This window comes from Pristiophorus japonicus, chromosome 7, assembly GCF_044704955.1.
Source record: "Pristiophorus japonicus isolate sPriJap1 chromosome 7, sPriJap1.hap1, whole genome shotgun sequence".
Taxonomy (NCBI): domain Eukaryota; kingdom Metazoa; phylum Chordata; class Chondrichthyes; family Pristiophoridae; genus Pristiophorus; species Pristiophorus japonicus.
Window position 1 is genome coordinate 250,596,636 of NC_091983.1, and position 22,290 is coordinate 250,618,925.

The following is a 22,290-nucleotide window of genomic DNA, read 5'->3' on the forward strand; positions in this document are numbered from 1 at the left end:
TCCCTCAGTACTGCCCCTCCGACAGTGCGTCACTCCCTCAGTACTGCCCCTCCGACAGTGCGGCACTCCCTCAGTACTGCCCCTCTGACAGTGTGGTGCTCCCTCACCATCATCATCATCATCATCATCATAGGCAGTCCCTTGTATCGAGGATGACTTGCTTCCATGCCAAAAAGAGATGAGTTCACAGATATTTCAATGAAGGACCTGGTAGAAGATCGCTGTGGGTGGATTGTTTTAACGTGGGGTGGCCATTGTACACCAGCCACCACACGGGCTTGACAGAGCGAGGTCTTGGTCCAGGGGCAAGGGTTAACCAGGACGACTGGAGACCTGCTCTGCTGCACGGACCCAGTGCGCCCACATATCGCACAGTGTGGGCTGGGCCGTGCTGCCCCTGGGCCATGGCTTGCACACAGCCAGTGCCCCTGTTACTGACCATTAACCAGGCAGGTTGTGAGGGGCCGGGGAGGAGGGAGGGGGCTGGGGAGGGGATTGAGGCCCAGGAGGGGGTCAGGTGTCAGGCACTGGGGAGGGGGCCGGGGAGGGGGTCAGGTGTCAGGCACTGGGGAGGGTCAGGGTCAGGGGCAGGATGTTGGGCGCTGGGGAGGGGGCCGTGGCCTGGGGAGGGGATGAGGTGTCGGGCGCTGAAGAAGGTCGGGGAGGGGTCAGGAGCTGGGGAGAGGGTGGGGGCCCGGGGAGGGGGCGAGGTGTCGGGCACTGGGGAGGGTCAGGGGTCAGGTGTCTGGCACTGAGGAGGGTCAGGGGCAGGATGTCGGGCGCTGGGGAGGATGCCGGGCCCGGGGAGGGGGTGAGGTGTCCGGGAGGGGGTCGGGGCCCGGAGGGTGGGTCGGGACCTGGGAGGGGGTCGGGGAGGGAGTCGGGGCCTGGGAGCTGGGTCAGGAGCCGGGAGGTGGGTCAGGGAGGGGGTCAGGAGTCGGGGAGGGGCCGGGGCTTGGGAGGGGGTTCGGGGAGGGGGTCAGGAGTCGGGAAGGGGGTCGGGGCCTGGGAGGGGGTTCGGGAAGGGGGTCGGGGTCTGGGAGGTGGGTCAAGAGCCGGGGAGGGGGTCGGGGCCCGGGAGGGGGTTCGGGGAGGGGGTCAGGAGCCGGGGAGGTGGTCGGGGCCTGGGAGGTGGGTCGGAGAGAAGGCTCGGGGCCCGGGAGGTGGGTCGGGGAAGGGGGTCGGGGGTCGGGGGTCGGGGAGGGGGGTCGGGGAGAAGGGTTGGGGAGAAGGGTCGGGGAGAAGGGTCGGGGCACGGGAGGGGGTCGGGGAGAAGGGTCGGGGCACGGGAGGGGGTCGGGGAGAAGGGTCGGGGCCCGGGAGGGGGTCGGAGAGAAGGGTCGGGGCCCGGAAGGGGGTCGGGGAGAAGGGTCTGGGCCCGGGAGAGGGTCGGGGCCTGGGAGGTGGGTCGGGGAGGTGGGTCAGGAGCCGGGAGAAGGGTCGGGGCCCGGGAGGGGGTCGGAGAGAAGGGTCGGGGCCTGGGAGGGGGTCGGGGAGAAGGGTCGGGGTCCGGGAGAAGGGTCGGGGCCTGGGAGGGGGTCGGGGAGAAGGGTCGGGGCCCGGGAGGGGGTCGGGGAGAAGGATCGGGACCCGGGAGGAGGTCGGGGGGAAGGGTCTGGGCCCGGGAGAGGGTCGGGGCCTGGGAGGGGGTCGGGGAGAAGGATCGGGACCCGGGAGGGGGTCGGGGAGAAGGGTCGGGGCCCGGGAGAAGGGTCGGGGCCTGGGAGGGGGTCGGGGAGAAGGGTCGGGGCCCGGGAGGGGGTCGGGGAGAAGGATCGGGACCCGGGAGGAGGTCGGGGAGAAGGGTCTGGGCCCGGGAGAGGGTCGGGGCCCGGGAGGGGGTCGGGGAGAAGGATCGGGACCCGGGAGAAGGGTCGGGGCCTGGGAGGGGGTCGGGGAGAAGGATCGGGGCCCGGGAGAAGGGTCGGGGCCTGGGAGGGGGTCGGGGAGAAGGATCGGGACCCGGGAGGAGGTCGGGGAGAAGGGTCGGGGCCTGGGAGGGGGTCGGGGGGAAGGGTCGGGGCCCGGGAGAAGGGTCGGGGCCTGGGAGGGGGTCGGGGAGAAGGGTCGGGGCCCGGGAGGGGGTCGGGGAGAAGGGTCGGGGCCTGGGAGGGGGTCGGGGAGAAGGGTCTGGGCCCGGGAGAAGGGTCGGGGCCCGGGAGGGGGTCGGGGAGAAGGGTCGGGACCCGGGAGGAGGTCGGGGAGAAGGATCTGGGCCCGGGAGAGGGTCGGGGCCTGGGAGGGGGTCGGGGAGAAGGGTCTGGGCCCGGGAGAGGGTCGGGGCCTGGGAGGGGGTCGGGGAGAAGGGTCTGGGCCCGGGAGAGGGTCGGGGCCTGGGAGGGGGTCGGGGAGAAGGGTCTGGGCCCGGGAGAAGGGTCGGGGCCCGGGAGGGGGTCGGGGAGAAGGGTCGGGGCCCGGGAGAAGGGTCGGGGCCTGGGAGAAGGGTCGGGGCCCGGGAGGGGGTCGGGGAGAAGGGTCGGGGCCCGGGAGGGGGGAGGGGAGAAGGGTCGGGGCCCGGGAGGGGGTCGGGGAGAAGGGTCGGGGCCTGGGAGGGGGTCGGGGCCTGGGAGGTGGGTCGGGGAGGTGGGTCGGGGCCTGGGAGGGGGCCGGGGCCTGGGAGGGGGTCGGGGAGAAGGGTCGGGGCCTGGGAGGGGGTCGGGGCCTGGGAGGGGGTCGGGGAGAAGGGTCGGGGCCTGGGAGGGGGTCGGGGCCTGGGAGGTGGGTCGGGGAGGTGGGTCAGGAGCCGGGAAGGGGGTTCGGGGCCTGGGAGGGGGTCGGGGCCCGGGAGGGGGTCGGGAAGAAGAGTCGGGGCCCGGGAGTGGGTCGGAGAGAAGAGTCGGGGCCTGGGAGGGGGTCGGGGAGAAGGGTCGGGGCCCGGGAGGGGGTCGGGGAGAAGGGTCGGGGCCCGGGAGGGGGTCGGGGAGAAGGGTCGGGGCCTGGGAGGGGGTCGGGGCCCGGGAGGGGGTCGGGGAGAAGGGTCGGGGCCTGGGAGGGGGTCGGGGCCTGGGAGGTGGGTCGGGGAGGTGGGTCAGGAGCCGGGGAGGGGGTTCGGGGCCTGGGAGGGGGTCGGTGCCTGGGAGGGGGTCGGGGCCTGGAAGGTGGGTCGGGGAGGTGGGTCAGGAGCCGGGGAGGGGGTTCGGGGCCTGGGAGGGGGTCGGGGAGAAGGGTCGGGGCCTGGGAGGGGGTCGGGGCCTGGGAGGTGGGTCGGGGGGAAGGGTCAGGTGCTGGGGTCAGGGAGAAGAGTCAATGAGGGGAGGGGAATGGAGCTCGGGAGGAGAGGGGTGGCTGGGAGGTCGGGTGTGCCAGAGAGGGGGATGGGGGAATGGGGGTTGTGGGTCGGAAGATAGGAGGCCAGTGAGGGTGATTTTGGGGTTAGGGAGGGGAGGTTGGTGGGTGGGGAGAGAAGGTAATAAGAGGTCGGTGAGGGGTGGCTCCGGCTGGGGAGAGGGGTGAGGGGTCAGAGGCCAGTATATATTAAGTGATAACACCCTGTTGTGTTACTCAGTGGGACATCCCTGGTGCACCATCGAACAGTAGTTGAGCAGTTTGATACACTGACTGAGCAAACTGCGTGTGTGCTTGTTGGTTTTCAGTGACCACAGGAGCCAAGAGGAGGTTGTGTTGGAGAAAGCTGAGAGGTTACTGCAGAAGCTGCCTGACAGGGTGGAGTCTGCCCGCCGATCAGATGGCGCCTTGATGGACCTGGCCTGCCTGCTGGAGTCGCCCTCCTGGGCAGCACACATTCAATCGGTCAAGGGTGAGTCCCTGCCTTCGCTGCCTGGCTTGTAGGGCCCATCCTTCCCTCCTCTGCCGTCATCCCAACGCGACAGTAAGGTGCATATTAAAAAGTGACCAAACTGACTAGTGAGCAGCACCAGCACCCCCTCTCACTGCCATGTCTTCCTGAAGCCCAATTTTATTTAATTACGGCCAATCAAACTCCCTTTCCAGAGGGAGTGATTTTACACTTATCCTGGTGGTGGTTAGGCTCTGTTATTTGTTCCTGCTCAGTGTTTTTGTATTTAAACAGGAAAAAAGAAAACAAGAGACTTGCATTTCTATCGCACTTTTCACAACCTCAGGATAGGTCACACAAACACTCCCTCAGTACTGCCCCTCCGACAGTGCAGCACTCCCTCAGTACTGCCCCTCCGACAGTGCAGCACTCCCTCAGTACTGCCCCTCCGACAGTGCAGCACTCCCTCAGTACTGCCCCTCCGACAGTGCGTCACTCCCTCAGTACTGCCCCTCCGACAGTGCAGCACTCCCTCAGTACTGCCCCTCCGACAGTGCAGCACTCCCTCAGTACTGCCCCTCCGACAGTGCAGCACTCCCTCAGTACTGCCCCTCCGACAGTGCGTCACTCCCTCAGTACTGCCCCTCCGACAGTGCAGCACTCCCTCAGTACTGCCCCTCCGACAGTGCAGCACTCCCTCAGTACTGCCCCTCCAACAGTGCAGCACTCCCTCAGTACTGCCCCTCCGACAGTGCAGCACTCCCTCAGTACTGCCCCTCCGACAGTGCAGCACTCCCTCAGTACTGCCCCTCCGACAGTGCAGCACTCCCTCAGTACTGCCCCTCCGACAGTGCAGCACTCCCTCAGTACTGCCCTTCCAACAGTGCAGCGCTCCCTCAGTACTGCCCCTCCGACAGTGCAGCACTCCCTCAGTACTGCCCCTCCAACAGTGCAGCTCTCCCTCAATACTGCACCTCAGACAGTGCAGCACTCCCTCAATACTGCCTCTCCGACAGTGCAGCACTCCCTCTGTACTGCCCCTCCGACAGTGCGGCACTCCCTCAGTACTGCCCCGCCGACAGTGCAGCACTCCCTCAATACTGCCCCTCAGGCAAGTGCAGCACTCCCTCAATACTGCCTCTCCGACAGTGCAGCACTCCCTCTGTACTGCCCCTCCGACAGTGCGGCACTCCCTCAGTACTGCCCCTCCGACAGTGCAGCACTCCCTCAGTACTGCACTCAGAGTGTCAGCGTGGATTTTATGCCCAGATCTCTGGCGTGGATTTTGAACCCAGGTGTTAGGGTGCTGCCCACTGAGCCGTGGGTGAAATGTGAAAGCAGGTATCAATTTCTGCCTGCTCACCCCAGAGGGGCAGGCAGCCAACGCCCAGTTGGGCTCTCTTCCCTAATTTCCTCAGAGCTCCCCTCCCCACCACACCCCGACCATACGCGTTTGCCGTGACCTTCTCGTTAACGGTGCTTTCGCGGCCTTTTCCACCCGTGCTGTCAACGCAAGTAATCAGCAAGGCCCACGGGACTCGTGTGAAGACAACGGAAGTGAAGACGCCGTGTTGTGCCAATGGGCCAGCGGTTTGCTGCCGCCCATTGAGCGTGCCGCTGCCTCGGGGGATTTCACCCCCTTCCTTTCTCCGGTTCGATCACATTACTGCTTTCCTCATTCTCCGTTCCCTCACCTTCACCAGGTTACGATTGCTTGGGGAACTCGGCACTGCTGACCATTTTGCGGCAGGAGATCCATCGCTTTAACCAGCTGCTGTCCGTGGTTTGCTCCTCCCTCCGCTCCCTGTGCCTCGGGGTGAAGGGACAGATCATCCTGACCGATGCCCTCGAGGAGATGTACAACGCCTTGATCAGTGCCAAGAGGCCCAAGCTTTGGCAGGTAAGCTACTGAACAATGCTGGGCCATCCGACATCGAGTTACAGAGAGTTTGCAGCACATACAGGGGCCGATGAGCAGAGGGCTCTGCGGGTGCACATACACAGCTCACAAAAAGCAGCGATGCAGATTAATAAGGCCATAACAAAGCAAGCCAAGCACTGCAGTACATTTCTGGAGTGATAGAATTGAAAAGCAGAGAAGTTATGTTAATCTTGTCTCAAACCTTGGTTAGACCACACATGGAGTGCTGTGCACAGTTCTGGTCTCCATTTTATAAAAAGGATTGAGAGACACTGGGGAAAAAATATTTACAAGGATGATACCAGAACTGAGATTATAACTATCAGGAAAGATTTCACAGGTTGCGACTATTTTCTCTAGCAAGGAGAAGGATGAGAGGTGGACCCGATAGATGTTTTTAAGATTATGAAAGAGTTCAAATCATTCCACAATCTTAAAGACCTCCTAATAGGTCACCCCTCTACCTTCTCTTTTCTAGAGAAATGAGCCCAGCGTGTACAGTCTTTCCTGACTGAACAGTCTAACCCAGTGCTATCCTAACCGGCTGATAACACAGACATACATTTTCCCCTCCTCACCCCAGGGACACTGATGCAAAGCATTCCTGTCATGTATGTACTTTTGGGATCACTAGCCACTAGATGGCGGCACTGTTGGAGGCCATTGGGCTGCACGCACATGTGTGCAGCCTGTTGTGTATCTGTAAAGCATGCACACCCATGGTCCGCCACCAGGGAGTGCATCCCCTGAAGTCCCAAGAGATTCCAGCATCCGTTGGGAGCACTGTATATAAGCCGGCCCCTAAGGAGTGTCTTAAATAAAGACTGAGGTCACTGTTATTTTAACCTCCCTGTGTGCAGTCTCATCTGTGTTAGGAACACAATAACTGGCGATGAGAATACGAATCCAACGCAAAGATGCAGCAAACTGTGGGCATCCTGGAGAAGTTCTCGGAGGGTGAAGACTGGGAAGCCTATGTCGTACTTTGTAGCCAACGAGCTGGACGGAGAAGGAAGCGCTGCAAAAAGGAGAGCGGTCCTCCTCACAGTCTGCAGGGCACCGACCTACAGCCTCATGAAGAATCTTCTGGCTCCGGTGAAAGCCACAGATAAGTCATATGAGGAGCTGTGTACACTGGTTCGGGAGCATCTTAACTCGAAGGAGTTATCGGTTCTACACGTGCCAGCGATCTAAAGGTCAGGAAGTGGCGAGCTATGTCGCCAAGCTAAGGCGACTTGCAGGACAATGTGAGCTTGATGGCTACCTGGAGCAGATGCTCAGATACTTTTTTGTACTGGGCATTGGCCACAAGACCATCCTATGAAAACTTTTGACTGTAGAGACACCGACCCTCAGTTAGGCCATTGCGATAGCACAGGCGTTTATGTCCACCAGTGATAACACCAAAGAAATCTCTCAGCACACAAGTGCTAGCAATGTTCATGAATTAACTGGAACTGGGTTTGCGAGCAGAAATGTACAGGGCAGAAACCACGAGTCTGCAACTGCCAGCAGGCCTCAGGTGACCCAGATGACTCAGAGTCCGCAACAAAGGATGAATGCAAGGCAATTCATACCTTGTTGGTGTTGTGGAGGCTTCCATTCAGCCTATTCATGCCGCTTCAAAGGGTATGTTTGCAAGAGCTATGGAACAATGGGACACCTCCAATGAGCTTGCAGACAAGCTGCAAGCTCTGCAAAACCTGCTAACCACCGCATGGCAGAGGAAGATCGGTCCATGGTGGATCAAAGCAATTTCGAGCCTCAGAGAGAGGAAACAGATGCTGAAGTACACGGAGTGCACACATTTTCGACGAAATGTCCACCTATAATGCTAAACATAAAATTGAATGGCTTACCTGTAGCCATGGAACTGGACACTGGCGCTAGCCAATCCATCATGAGTAAAAAGATGTTTGAGAGACTGTGGTGTAACAAGGCATTCAGACCAGCCCTGAGCCCCATCCACACGAAACTGAGAACGTACACCAAAGAGCTCATCACTGTCCTGGGCAGCGCCATGGTCAAGGTCACCTACGAGGGCACGGTGCACGAACTGCCACTCTGGATTGTCCCGGGTGATGACCCCACACTGCTTGGAAGGAGCTGGCTGGGCAAAATCCGCTGGAACTGGGATGACATCCGGGCGCTATCACATGTCGCTGAGGCCTCATGTACCCAGGTTCTTAACAAATCTCCTTCCCTTTTTGAGCCAGGCATTGGAAACTTTTCCGGGGTGAAGGTGCGGATCCACTTGGTCCCAGAGGCACGACCCATTCACCACAAGGCGCGAGCAGTACCTCACGAGGGAGAGAGTGGAAATCGAGCTGGACAGGCTGCAACGCGAGGGCATCATCTCCCCAGTGGAATTCAGCGAGTGGGCCAGCCCGATTGTTCCAGTACTCAAAAGTGATGGCATGATCAGGATTTGCGGCGATTATAAAGTAACTATTAATCGTTTCTCGATGAGTACCAATACCCGCTACTTAAAGCAGACGACCTATTTGCAACGCTGGCAGGAGGCAAGACGTTCACCAAATTCGACCTGACTTCAGCCTACATGACGCAGGAGCTGGAGGAGTCTTTGAAGGGCCTGACCTGCATCAACACGCACAAGGGACTGTTCATCTACAACAGATGCCCGTTTGGAATTCGGTCGGCTGCAGCGATCTTCCCGAGAAACATGGAGAGCCTACTCAATTCGGTGTCACACACGGTGGTCTTTCAGGACGACATATTGGTCATGGGTCGGGACACCGCCGAGCACCTACAAAACCTGGAGGAGGTCCTCCAGCGACTGGATCGCATAGGGCTGCAGCTGATGAGGTCTAAATGCGTCTTCCTAGCAACAGAAGTGGAGTTTTTGGGGAGAAAGATCGCGGCGGACGGCATTCGGCCCACAGACGCCAAGACAGAGGCTATCAGGAACGCGCCCAGGCCACAGAACATCACGGAGCTGCCGTCGTTCCTGGGACTCCTCAACTATTTTGGTAACTTCCTACCGGGGTTAAGCACCCTCTTAGAGCCCCTACGTGTTATTGCGTAAAGGTGAGAACTGGGTATGGGGAAAAAAACAAGTAATTGCTTTTGAGAAAGCCAGAAACATTTTATGCTCCAACAAGCTGCTTGTAGTGTATAACCCGTGTAAAAGACTTGTGCTAGCATGTGATGTGTCGTCGTACGGAGTCGGGTGTGTATTACAACAAGCTAACGTTGTGGGGAAGTTACAACCTGTCGCCTATGCTTCCAGGAGCTTGTCTAAGGCCGAGAGGGCCTACAGCATGATTGAGAAAGAGGCATTAGCGTGTGTGTTCGGGGTAAAGAAAATGCAACAGTACCTGTATGGTCTCAAATTTGAGCTGGAAACCGAACACAAGCCCCTCACATTCCTGTTCGCTGTAAACAAGGCTATAAATACTAATGCCTCAGCCCACATACAAAGGCGGGCTCTCGCGCTATCAGCGTATAACTATACCATCCGCCACAGGCCAGGCACCGAGAACTGTGCGGATGCTCTCAGTTGGCTACCATTGCCCGCCACGGGGGTGGAAATGGCGCAGCCTGCAAACTTGTTGATGATGGTGCAGCCCACAGACTTGTTAATGGTCATGGAAGCGTTTGAAAATGATAAATCACCTGTCACGGCCTGCCAGATTAGGACTTGGATCAGCCAAGATCCTCTGCTGTCCCAAGTAAAAAGCCAGCATCCCCGTTGAAATGCAAGAGCTAATCAAGCCGTTCCAGCGGCGAAAGGACGAGCTGTCCATTCAGGCAGACTGCCTGTTGTGGGGTAATCGCGAGGTGCTACCCAAAAAGGCCAGGGAGACGTTCATCTCAGAGCGCCACAGCACACACCCGGGTATAGTAATGATGAAAGCGATAGCCAGATCCAACGTATGGTGGCCCGGTATCGACTCTGACTTAGAGTCCTGTGTACGGCATTGCAGCGTATGTGCTCAGTTGAGCAACGTGCCCAGAGAGGCACCACTAAGTTTGTGGTCCTGGCCCTCCAGACCATGGTCGAGGATCCATGGCGACTATGCGGGCCCGTTTCTCGGTAAAATGTTCCTGGTGGTGGTGGATGATTTTTCAAAATGGATTGAATGTGAAATAATGTCGGGAAGCACCGCCACCGCCACCATTGAAAGCCTGAGGACCATGTTTGCCACCCACGGCCTGCCTGACATACTGGTCAGTGACAACGGGCCATGTTTCACCAGTGCCGAATTTAAAGAATTCATGACCCGCAATGGGATCAAACATGTCACCTCGGCCCCGTTTAAACCAGCCTCCAATGGGCAGGCAGTGCGGGCAGTACAAACCATCAAACAGATCCTCAAACGAGTCACAGAAGGCTCACTCCAAACCCGCCTGTCCCGAGTACTGCTCAGCTATCGCATGAGACCCCACTCACTCACAGGAGTGCCCCCGGCTGAGCTACTCATGAAAAGGACACTTAAAACCAGACTCTCGCTGGTTCACCCCAACCTGCATGATCAGGTAGAGAGCAGGCGGCAGCAACAAAATGTAAACGATGGTCGCGCCACTGTGTCACGGGAAATTGATCTGAATGACCCTGTGTATGTGCTAAACTGTGGACATGGTCCCAAGTGGATTGCGGGCACGGTGATAGCTAAAGAAGGGAGTAGGGTGTTTGTAGTCAAACTAGACAATGGACAAATTTGCAGAAAGCACCTGGACCAAACGAGGCTGCGGTTCACAGACTGCCCTGAAACATAGAAACATAGAAACATAGAAAATAGGTGCAGGAGTAGGCCATTCGGCCCTTCGAGCCTGCACCGCCATTCAATGAGTTCATGGCTGAACATGCAACTTCAGTACCCCATTCCTGCTTTGTCACCATACCCCTTGATTCCCCTAGTAGTAAGGACTTCATCTAACTCCTTTTTGAATATATTTAGTGAATTGGCCTCAACAACTTTCTGTGGTAGAGAATTCCACAGGTTCACCACTCTCTGGGTGAAGAAATTCCTCCTCATCTCAGTCCTAAATGGCTTACCCCTTATCCTTAGACTGTGACCCCTGGTTCTGGACTTCCCCAACATTGGGAACGTTCTTCCTGCATCTAACCTGTCTAACCCCGTCAGAATTTTAAACGTTTCTATGAGGTCCCCACTCATTCTTCTGAACTCCAGTGAATACAAGCCCAGTTGATCCAATCTTTCTTGATAGGTCAGTCCCGCCATCCCGGGAATCAGTCTGGTGAACCTTCGCTGCACTCCCTCAATAGCAAGAATGTCCTTCCTCAGGTTAGGAGACCAAAACTGTACACAATACTCCAGGTGTGGCCTCACCAAGGCCCTGTACAATTGTAGCAACACCTCCCTGCCCCTGTACTCAAATCCCCTCGCTATGAAGGCCAACATGCCATTTGCTTTCTTAACCGCCTGCTGTACCTGCATGCCAACCTTCAATGATTGATGTACCATGACACCCAGGTCTCTTTGCACCTCCCCTTTTCCTAATCTGTCACCATTCAGATAATAGTCTGTCTCTCTGTTTTTACCACCAAAGTGGATAACCTCACATTTATCCACATTATACTTCATCTGCCATGCATTTGCCCACTCACCTAACCTATCCAAGTCGCTCTGCAGCCTCATAGCATCCTCCTCGCAGCTCACACTGCCACCCAACTTAGTGTCATCCGCAAATTTGGAGATACTACATTTAATCCCCTCGTCTAAATCATTAATGTACAGTGTAAACAGCTGGGGCCCCAGCACAGAACCTTGCGGTACCCCACTAGTCACTGCCTGCCATTCTGAAAAGTCCCCATTTACTCCTACTCTTTGCTTCCTGTCTGACAACCAGTTCTCAATCCATGTCAGCACACTTCTCCCAATCCCATGTGCTTTAACTTTGCACATTAATCTCTTGTGTGGGACCTTGTCGAAAGCCTTCTGAAAGTCCAAATATACCACATCAACTGGTTCTCCCTTGTCCACTCTACTGGAAACATCCTCAAAAAATTCCAGAAGATTTGTCAAGCATGATTTCCCTTTCACAAATCCATGCTGACTTGGACCTATCATATTACCTCTTTCCAAATGCACTGCTATGACATCCTTAAGAATTGATTCCATCATTTTACCCACTACCGATGTCAGGCTGACCGGTCTATAATTCCCTGTTTTCTCTCTCCCTCCTTTTTTAAAAAGTGGGGTTACATTGGCTACCCTCCACTCCATAGGAACTGATCCAGAGTCAATGGAATGTTGGAAAATGACTGTCAATGCATCCACTATTTCCAAGGCCACCTCCTTAAGTACTCTGGGATGCAGTCCATCAGGCCCTGGGGATTTATCGGCCTTCAATCCCATCAATTTCCCCAACACAATTTCCCGACTAATAAGGATTTCCCTCAGTTCCTCCTCCTTACTAGACTCTCCGACCCCTTTTATATCCGGAAGGTTGTTTGTGTCCTCCTCAGTGAATACCGAACCAAAGTACTTGTTCAATTGGTCCGCCATTTCTTTGTTCCCCGTTATGACTTCCCCTGATTCTGACTGCAGGGGACCTACATTTGTCTTTACTAACCTTTTTCTCTTTACATATCTATAGAAACTTTTGCAATCCGTCTTAATGTTCCCTGCAAGCTTCTTCTCGTACTCCATTTTCCCTGCCCTAATCAAACCCTTTGTCCTCCTCTGCTGAGTTCTAAATTTCTCCCAGTCCCCGGGTTCGCTGCTATTTCTGGCCAATTTGTATGCCACTTCCTTGGCTTTAATGCTATCCCTGATTTCCCTTGATAGCCACGGTTGAGCCACCTTCCATTTTTTATTTTTACGCCAGACAGGAATGTACAATTGTTGTAGTTCATCCATGCGGTCTCTAAATGACTGCCACTGCCCATCCACAGTCAACCCCTTCAGTATCATTCGCCAATCTATCCTAGCCAATTCACGCCTCATACCTTCAAAGTTACCCATCTTTAAGTTCTGGACCATGGTCTCTGAATTAACTGTTTCATTCTCCATCCTAATGCAGAATTCCACCATATTATGGTCACTCTTCCCCAAGGGGCCTCGCACAACGAGATTGCTAATTAATTCTCTCTCATTACACAACACCCAGTCTAAGATGGCCTCCCCCCTAGTTGGTTCCTTGACATATTGGTCTAAAAAACCATCCCTTATGCACTCCAGGAATCCTCCTCCACCGTATTGCTTCCAGTTTGGTTAACCCAATCTATGTGCATATTAAAGTCACCCATTATAACTGCTGCACCTTTATTGCATGCACCCCTAATTTCATGTTTGATGCCCTCCCCAACATCACTACTACTGTTTGGAGGTCTGTACACAACTCCCACTAACGTTTTTTGCCCTTTGGTATTCTGCAGCTCTACCCAGATAGATTCCACATCATCCAAGCTAATGTCCTTCCGAACTATTGCCTTAATTTGCTCCTCAACCAGCAATGCTACCCCACCTCCTTTTCCTTTTATTCTATCTTTCCTGAATGTTGAATACCCCTGGATGTTGAGTTCCCAGCCCTGATCATCCTGGAGCCACATCTCCGTAATCCCAATCACATCATATTTGTTAACATCTATTTGCACAGTTAATTCATCCACCTTATTGCGGATACTCCTTGCATTAAGACACAAAGCCTTCAGGCTTGTTTTTTTAACACCCTTTGTCCTTTTAGAATTTTGCTGTACAGTGGCCCTTTTTGTTCTTTGCCTTGAGTTTCTCTTCCCTCCACTTTTCCTCATCTCCTTTCTGTCTTTTGCTTTTGCCTCCTTTTTGTTTCCCTCTGTCTCCCTGTATTGGTTCCCATCCCCCTGCCATATTAGTTTAAATCCTCCCCAACAGCACTTGCAAACACTCCCCCTAGGACATTGGTTCCGGTCCTGCCCAGGTGCAGACCGTCCGGTTTGTACTGGTCCCACCTCCCCCAGAACCGGTTCCAATGCCCCAGGAATTTGAATCCCTCCCTGCTGCACCACTACTCAAGCCACGTATTCATCTGCGCTATCCTGCGATTCCTACTCTGAATATCACGTGGCACTGGTAGCAATCCCGAGATTACTACTTTTGAGGTCCTACTTTTTAATTTAGCTCCTAGCTCCTTAAATTCGTTTCGTAGGACCTCATCCCTTTTTTTACCTATGTCGTTGGTACCAATGTGCACCACGACAACTGGCTGATCTTCCTCCCTTTTTAGAATGTCCTGCACCCGCTCCGAGACATCCTTGACCCTTGCACCAGGGAGGCAACATACCATCTTGGAGTCTTGGTTGCGGCCGCAGAAACGCCTATCTATTCCCATCACAATTGAATCCCCAATCACTATTGCGCTCCCACTCTTTTTCCTGCCCTCCTGTGCAGCAGAGCCAGCCATGGTGCCATGAACTCAGCTGCTGCTGCCCTCCCCTGATGAGTCATCCCCCTCAACAGCACTCAAAGCGGTGTATCTGTTTTGCAGTGGGATGACCACAGGGGACCCCTGCACTACCTTCCTTGCACTGCTCTTCCTGCTGGTCTTCCATTCCCTATCTGGCTGTGGACCCTTCACCTGCGGTACGACCAACTCGCTACACGTGATACTCACGTCATTCTCAGCATCGTGGATGCTCCAGAGTGAATCCACCCTCAGCTCCAACTCCGCAACGCGGTCTGTCAGGAGCTTGAGGTGGACACACTTCCCGCAGCTGTAGTCGTCAGGAACACTGGCGTCGTCCCTGAGTTCCCACATGGTGCAGGAGGAGCATATTACGTGACCGACCTGTCCTGCCATGACTTCACCCTTAGATACACTTAAATTGGCAACAACAATGTTAAAAGTTACTCACTGATATAGAAGAGAAAAAAGAAAAACTACTCACCAATCACCAGCCAATCACTTACCCTCTTGGCTGTGACGTCACCTTTTGATTTCTTTCTACTTCTTTGTGCCTTCTCCCTGTAGCTGCACAAGTCACGCCTTTTATAGACCTCTCCACGCACCTCCTCGATGCTGCTCCTGACTGCTCCCGACGCTGGGCCCCGGACTCCCTGCTGTGCCTTTTATAGGCCTCTCCACGCACCTCCTCGATGCTGCTCCCGACTGCCGCCGACGCTGGGCCCCGGACTCCCTGCTGTGCCTTTTATAGGCCTCTCCACGCACCTCCTCGACGCTGCTCCCGACTGCCGCCGACTGAACAACCCACAGCAGACACCACCTTTTTCGAGCCCTCAACACACACCCAAAGGATCAACGACACCACGCCAGACCAGGAAATTGAACCCATCATGCCCAACAGCCCAGCAAGGCCAGGCTCACCCAGCAGCCTTGCAGGGCCAACAACACGCCAGCCCAGCGAGGGCACAGCCAACATACCAGAACAGACATTTGTACCAAGGCGGTCCACCAGGGAAAGAAAGGCTCCCGACCGCCTCACCTTGTAAATAGTTTTCACTTTGACTTTGGGGGAGAGTGATGTTGTGTATCTGTAAAGCATGCACTCCCATGTTCCACCACCAGGGAGCGCATCCCTGAAGTCCCAAGGGATCCCAGCATCCCTTGGGAGCACTGTATATAAGCCGGCCCCTAAGGCCTGTTCCTCACTCTGGAGTGTCTTATTAAATACTGAGGTCACTGTTACTTTAACCTCCCTGTGTGCAGTCTCATCTGTGTTCGGAACACAATACAGCCCAAGTATAAAAGGCCAGCCATTTTGTATATTAGTCACTTTGGGCCTTAATAAAGCAGAGCCAAGGTCATACCTCTTGGAGTTAAACAGTACTCAGTCTAACAGTTATTGCATACACAACAATACCCCTCACTCTCCCTCAAACACTGCCCCAGCAGAGACCGGCTAACGGCACAACCTGGGGAACAAGGGTGGCCGCAGCCGAGGTTGTTTCCTGACAGAGGATGCCCGGCCGGACACTGATCACCAGGGATGTGCCATTCAGTTGCTGCTTTTATCTGAACATCATCATCATCTTCATAGGCAGTCCCTCGGGGTCAAGGATGACTTGCGTCTACATTAAAAATGAGCACTCAAATGACTGATGCACTCATTTTAAACGGTGGAAGATGCCTGTGCATGAATTCTTTTAACATGGGATGTGTTATATATGTAAACTTGTATTTACTCTGTACAGCCACCAGAGGGCCCATCCCCTGGAGTCCCAAGGGATCCCATAATCCCTTGGGAGCACAGGTACTTAAGGAGGCCTCACAGGCTGGAGAGGCACACTGGAGACCTGCAATAAAAGAGTAAGGTCACACTCTACTTTGAGCTCACAGTGTTCAGTCTGACTCTTTCCGCATACACAACAGGGTGGCCGTTTGTCACCAGCCAGCACACGGGCTTGACGGAGAAAGGTCTTGGTCCAGTGGCAAGGGGATCCAAGACGACTGGAAACCAGGCTCTGCCACATGAGCCAATACACACACACAAACTCAAACATACTCCGGCTGTCCGCCTTCCGACCTCCTTCTCAAAGGACCTCTCTCTACTTGGAGTTCACAGTCCGCAATGTGAGCCTCACCAACTCACAGCCTCGCCATTGGCCTGCGCTGGGCCTTCCTACGCACAGTCTGGCCCCAGGAGCACCCTTCACTGCAGACAGGGTGCAGAAGGGTCCCCAGCAGTGTGGGAACTGAGGAACAGAGCCTGAAGCTGTGTACAAACCAACCGACACAACCCAATGCACTGCAGCCTTGGTACTGCACACGGATCCTTTTCTGGGGTTCAGGTCCCAAGACCAGTCTAAATTTAACATTCCACCCTTCGCAACGTGAAGAACTAATTCAGCCTTGCCCCAGTCTGTAAAATCAACATAAAGTTATGAAACTTCAACTTTATTTTTGCTCTGAAATGAAAACTACTCCAGGGATTCATCTTGAATTTATTCTGCACTTCAAGCTCCGGGAGACAACAAAAGCCAGAAACATCAAGAGATTTGTGTCAGAAATATGGTAATAGTGCAGAGTAAAGGATGCGGAATAATTAATATCCACATCCTCCAAGTATCTGAAGAGTGCAGATTATGAAACAACCGTGACAAGATGAGTGGAATTTGCCCCTGATGGTGGAACTCCGATGTATATTTTATTATATTCCATTATACATTATAGCATTGTGCTCTTATATATTCGCAGCAGCAGTGAGAGGCTGACAGTGAGTCAGCTGAGACCCTGAAGTGTGACAGGAGATAAATGTGATGCCAATCGGAGTGTGTGCTCTACACGAGACTTTTAGTAAATAAAGATAAATGTAGGGCTGTGAATCTTTGGAATTCTCTGCCCCAGAGGGCTGTGGATGCTGAGTCTCTGAGTATATTGAAGGCTGAGATCGATAGATTTTTGGACTCTGAGGGAATCGAGGGATATGGGGACAGTGCAGGAAAGTGGAATTGTGGTCAAGGACCAGCCATGAGCTTACTAAATGGCGGAGCAGGCTCGAGGGGCCGAATGGCCGACTCCTGATTCTATTATGTATTAAGAAATAGTGGTGTGTGTTTTTCTAACTTTGCTTTCCGCTCACTATTTAATCGTGTTTATCTCCCCGTTTAGCTCCATTCATATGAATCATGTAAGCCCCTTGGCTCATGGATTGACGACCTTATTGCGCGAGTGAACTTCTTCAGGAGTTGGGCAAGGCAGTTTGTCGCAAACGCTCAGCAAAGGTAACAATGGCAAGATCCCCAGATCCCTCCTTTTGGACCATATCCCCAGATCCCTCCTTCTGGAGCAGATCCCCAGATCCCCCCATCTGGACCAGACCCCCAGATCCCTCCTTCTGGATAAGATCCCCAGATCCCGTGTTTCTGGATCAGATCCACAGATCCCCCCATCTGGACCAGATCACACGATCCTTCCTTCTGGGGCAGATCACCAGATCTCTCCTTTTGGACCGTACCCCCAGATCTCTTCTTCCGGACCAGATCCGTAGATCCTTCCTTTTGGAAAAGATCCCCAGATCCCTCCTTCTGGATCCGACCCCCAGATCAATCCGTATGGATCAGATCCTCAGAACCCTCCTTCAGGATTCGATCCCAGATCACTCCATATGGATCAGATATCCAGATCCGTTTTGTTCCGGGATCCCCAGATCCCTGGTATTCTGGATCCAATCCCCAGATCTCTCCACACAGATCAGATCTTCAGTTCAGTAATGTTCCAGGATCCCCAGATCCCTGATATTCAGGATCAGATCCCCAGATCACTCCGTATGGATTAGATCCCCAGGTCCCTGATGTTCAGTGTCTGGATATACATTTTCTCTGTGTGTATCGGAATGCCATGATCTTATATATCTCCGAATCTCCAACAGGATTTCGGCCAAAGCTCAAGTGAAGAAGAACGCTGCTCAGGGAAAGGTTCATCAGCCGTGTATCACAGAGCCAACCAGCTACTGGCTTTCCGCATTCTTCTTTCCACAGGGTAAGGTATTTACACCTGTACTGGGCCCTCACTGAACACTGACACCTGTACTGGGCTCACTGAACACAGACACCTGTACTGGGCCCTCACTGAACACAGACACCTGTACTGGGCCCTCACTGAACACAGACACCTGTACTGGGCTCACTGAACACAGACACCTGTACTGGGCTCACTGAACACAGACACCTGTACTGGACCCTCACTGAACACAGACACCTGTACTGGGCTCACTGAACACAGACATCTGTACTGGGCCCTCACTGAACACAGACATCTGTACTGGGCCCTCACTGAACACAGACACCTGTACTGGGCCCTCACTGAACACTGACACCTGTACTGGGCCCTCACTGAGCACAGACACCTGTACTGGGCTCACTGAACACAGACACATGTACTGGGCCCTCACTGAACACAGACACTTGTACTGGGCCCTCACTGAACACAGACACCTGTACTGGGCTCACTGAACACAGACACCTGTACTGGGCCCTCACTGAACACAGACACCTGTACTGGGCCCTCACTGAACACAGACACCTGTACTGGGCCCTCACTGAACACTGACACCTGTACTGGGTTGATTGAACACAGACACCTATACTGGGCCCTCACTGAACACAGACACCTTTACTGGGCCCTCGCTGAACACAGACACCTGTACTGGGCCCTCACTGAACACAGACACCTGTACTGGGCCCTCACTGAACACTGACACCTGTACTGGGCTCACTGAACACAGACACCTGTACTGGGCCCTCACTGAACACAGACACCTGTACTGGGCCCTCACTGAATACAGACACCTGTACTGGGCTCACTGAACACAGACACCTGTACTGGGCCCTCACTGAACACAGACACCTGTACTGGGCTCACTGAACACAGACACCTGCACTGGGCCCTCACTGAACACTGACACCTGTACTGGGCCCTCACTGAACACAGACACCTGTACTGGGCCCTCACTGAACACTGACACCTGTACTGGGCTCACTGAACACAGACACCTGCACTGGGCCCTCACTGAACACTGACACCTGTACTGGGCCCTCACTGAACACAGACACCTGTACTGGGCTCTCAATGAACACAGACACCTGTACTGGGCTCACTGAACACAGACACCTGTACTGGGCACTCACTGAACACTGACACCTGTACTGTTCCCTCACTGAACACAGACACCTGTAGTGGGCCCTCACTGAACACAGACACCTGTACTGTTCTCTCACTGAACACAGACACCTGTACTGGGCTCACTGAACACAGACACCTGTACTGGGCCCTCACTGAACACAGACAGTTGCACTGGGCCCTCACTGAACACAGACACCTGTACTGGGCCCTCACTGAACACTGACACCTGTACTAGGCCCTCACTGAACACAGACACCTGTACTGGGCTCACTCAACACAGACACCTATACTGGGCCCTCACTGAACACAGACACCTGTACTGGGCCCTCACTGAACACAGACACCTTTACTGGGCTCACTGAACACAGACACCTGTACTGGGCCCTCACTGAACATAAACACCTGTACTGGGCCCTCGCTGAACACAGACACCTGTACTGGGACCTCACTGAACACAGACACCTGTACTGGGTTCATTGAACACAGTAACCTGTACTGGGCTCACTGAACACAGACACCTGTACTGGGCCCTCACTGAACACAGACATCTGTACTGGGCCCTCACTGAACACAGACACCTGTACTGGGCCCTCACTGAACACTGACACCTGTACTGGGTTCATTGAACACAGACACCTGTACTGGGCCCTCACTGAACACAGACACCTGTACTGGGCCCTCGCTGAACACAGACACCTGTACTGGGACCACACTGAACACAGACAGCTGTACTGGGCCCTCACTGAACACTGACACCTGTACTGGGCTCACTGAACACAGACACCTGTACTGGGCCCTCACTGAACACAGACACCTGTACTGGGCTCACTGAACACAGACACCTGTACTGGGCCCTCACTGAACACTGACACCTGTACTGGGCCCTCACTGAACACTGACACCTGTACTGGGCTCACTGAACACAGACACCTGTACTGGGCCCTCACTGAACACAGACACCTGTACTGGGCCCTCACTGAACACAGACACCTGTACTGGGACCTCACTGAACACAGACACCTGTACTGGGCCCTCGCTGAACACAGACACCTGTACTGGGACCTCACTGAACACAGACACCTGTACTGGGCCCTCACTGAACACTGACACCTGTACTGGGCTCACTGAACACAGACACCTGTACTGGGCCCTCACTGAACACTGACACCTGTACTGGGCTCACTGAACACAGACACCTGTACTGGGCCCTCACTGAACACAGACACCTGTACTGGGCCCTCACTGAACACTGACACCTGTACTGGGCTCACTGAACACAGACACCTGTACTGGGCCCTCACTGAATACAGACACCTGTACTGGGCCCTCACTGAACACAGACACCTGTACTGGGCCCTCACTGAACACAGACACCTGTACTGGGCCCTCACTGAACACTTGACACCTGTACTGGGCTCACTGAACACAGACACCTGTACTGGGCCCTCACTGAATACAGACACCTGTACTGGGCCCTCGCTGAACACAGACACCTGTACTGGGCCCTCACTGAACACAGACACCTGTACTGGGTTCATTGAACACAGTAACCTGTACTGGGCCCTCACTGAACACAGACACCTGTACTGGGCCCTCACTGAACACTGACACCTGTACTGGGTTCATTGAACATAGACACCTGTACTGGCCTCACTGAATACAGACACATGTACTGGGCCCTCACTGAACACAGACACCTGTACTGGGCCCTCGCTGAACACAGACACCTGTACTGGGACCACACTGAACACAGACACCTGTACTGGGCCCTCACTGAACACTGACACCTGTACTGGGCTCACTGAACACAGACACCTGTACTGGGCCCTCACTGAACACTGACACCTGTACTGGGTTCATTGAACACAGACACCTGTACTGGGCTCGCTGAACACAGACACCTGTACTGGGCCCTCACTGAACACAGACACCTGTACGAGGCTTACTGAACACAGACACCTGTACTGGGCCCTCACTGAACACAGACACCTGCACTGGGCCCTCACTGAGCACAGACACCTGTACTGGGCCCTCACTGAACACAGACATCTGTACTGGGCCCTCACTGAAAACAGACACCTGTACTGGGCCCTCACTGAACACTGACACCTGTTGTGGGTTCATTGAACACAGACACCTGTACTGGGCTCACTGAACACAGACACCTGTACTGGGCCCTCACTGAACACAGACACCTGTACTGGGCCCTCACTGAACACAGACACCTGTACTGGGCTCACTGAACACAGACACCTGTACTGGGCCCTCACTGAACACAGACTCCTGTACTGGGCCCTCACTGAGCACAGACACATGTACTGGGCTCACTGAACACAGACACCTGTACTGGGCCCTCACTGAACACAGACACCTGTACTGGGCCCTCACTGAACACAGACACCTGTACTGGGCTCACTGAACACAGACACCTGTACTGGGCCCTCACTGAACACAGACACCTGTACTGGGCCCTCACTGAACACTGACACCTGTACTGGGCTCACTGAACACAGACACCTGTACTGGGCCCTCACTGAACACAGACACCTGTACTGGGCCCTCACTGAACACTGACACCTGTACTGGGTTCATTGAACACAGACACCTGTACTGGGCTCACTGAACACAGACACCTGTACTGGGCCCTCACTGAACACAGACACCTGTACTGGGCCCTCACTGAACACAGACACCTGTACTGGGCCCTCACTGAACACTGACACATGTACTGGGTTCATTGAACACAGACACCTGTACTGGGCTCACTGAACACAGACACCTGTACTGGGCCCTCACTGAACACAGACACCTGTACTGGGCCCTCGCTGAACACAGACACCTGTACTGGGCCCTCACTGAACACTGACACCTGTACTGGGCTCACTGAACACAGACACCTGTACTGGGCCCTCACTGAACACTGACACCTGTACTGGGCTCACTGAACACAGACACCTGTACTGGGCCCTCACTGAACACAGACACCTGTACTGGGCCCTCACTGAACACTGACACCTGTACTGGGCTCACTGAACACAGACACCTGTACTGGGCCCTCACTGAACACTGACACCTGCACTGGGCC

At 54.7% G+C, this 22,290-nt stretch overlaps 1 protein-coding gene across 3 annotated transcripts in view; it reads left to right on the forward strand.

The window, feature by feature from the left end:
* The window catches only part of LOC139267496 (dynein axonemal heavy chain 6-like), a 729,921-nt gene that overhangs the window by 391,356 nt on the left and 316,275 nt on the right, over nt 1–22,290 (forward strand). For all 3 annotated transcript variants that reach the window (XM_070885895.1, XM_070885898.1, XM_070885896.1), the window contains 4 exons: nt 3,594–3,757; nt 5,440–5,636; nt 17,193–17,305; nt 17,953–18,062. In XM_070885895.1, the coding sequence (XP_070741996.1) occupies nt 3,594–3,757; nt 5,440–5,636; nt 17,193–17,305; nt 17,953–18,062 (584 nt within the window). The remainder of the gene's footprint in view (nt 1–3,593; nt 3,758–5,439; nt 5,637–17,192; nt 17,306–17,952; nt 18,063–22,290) is intronic.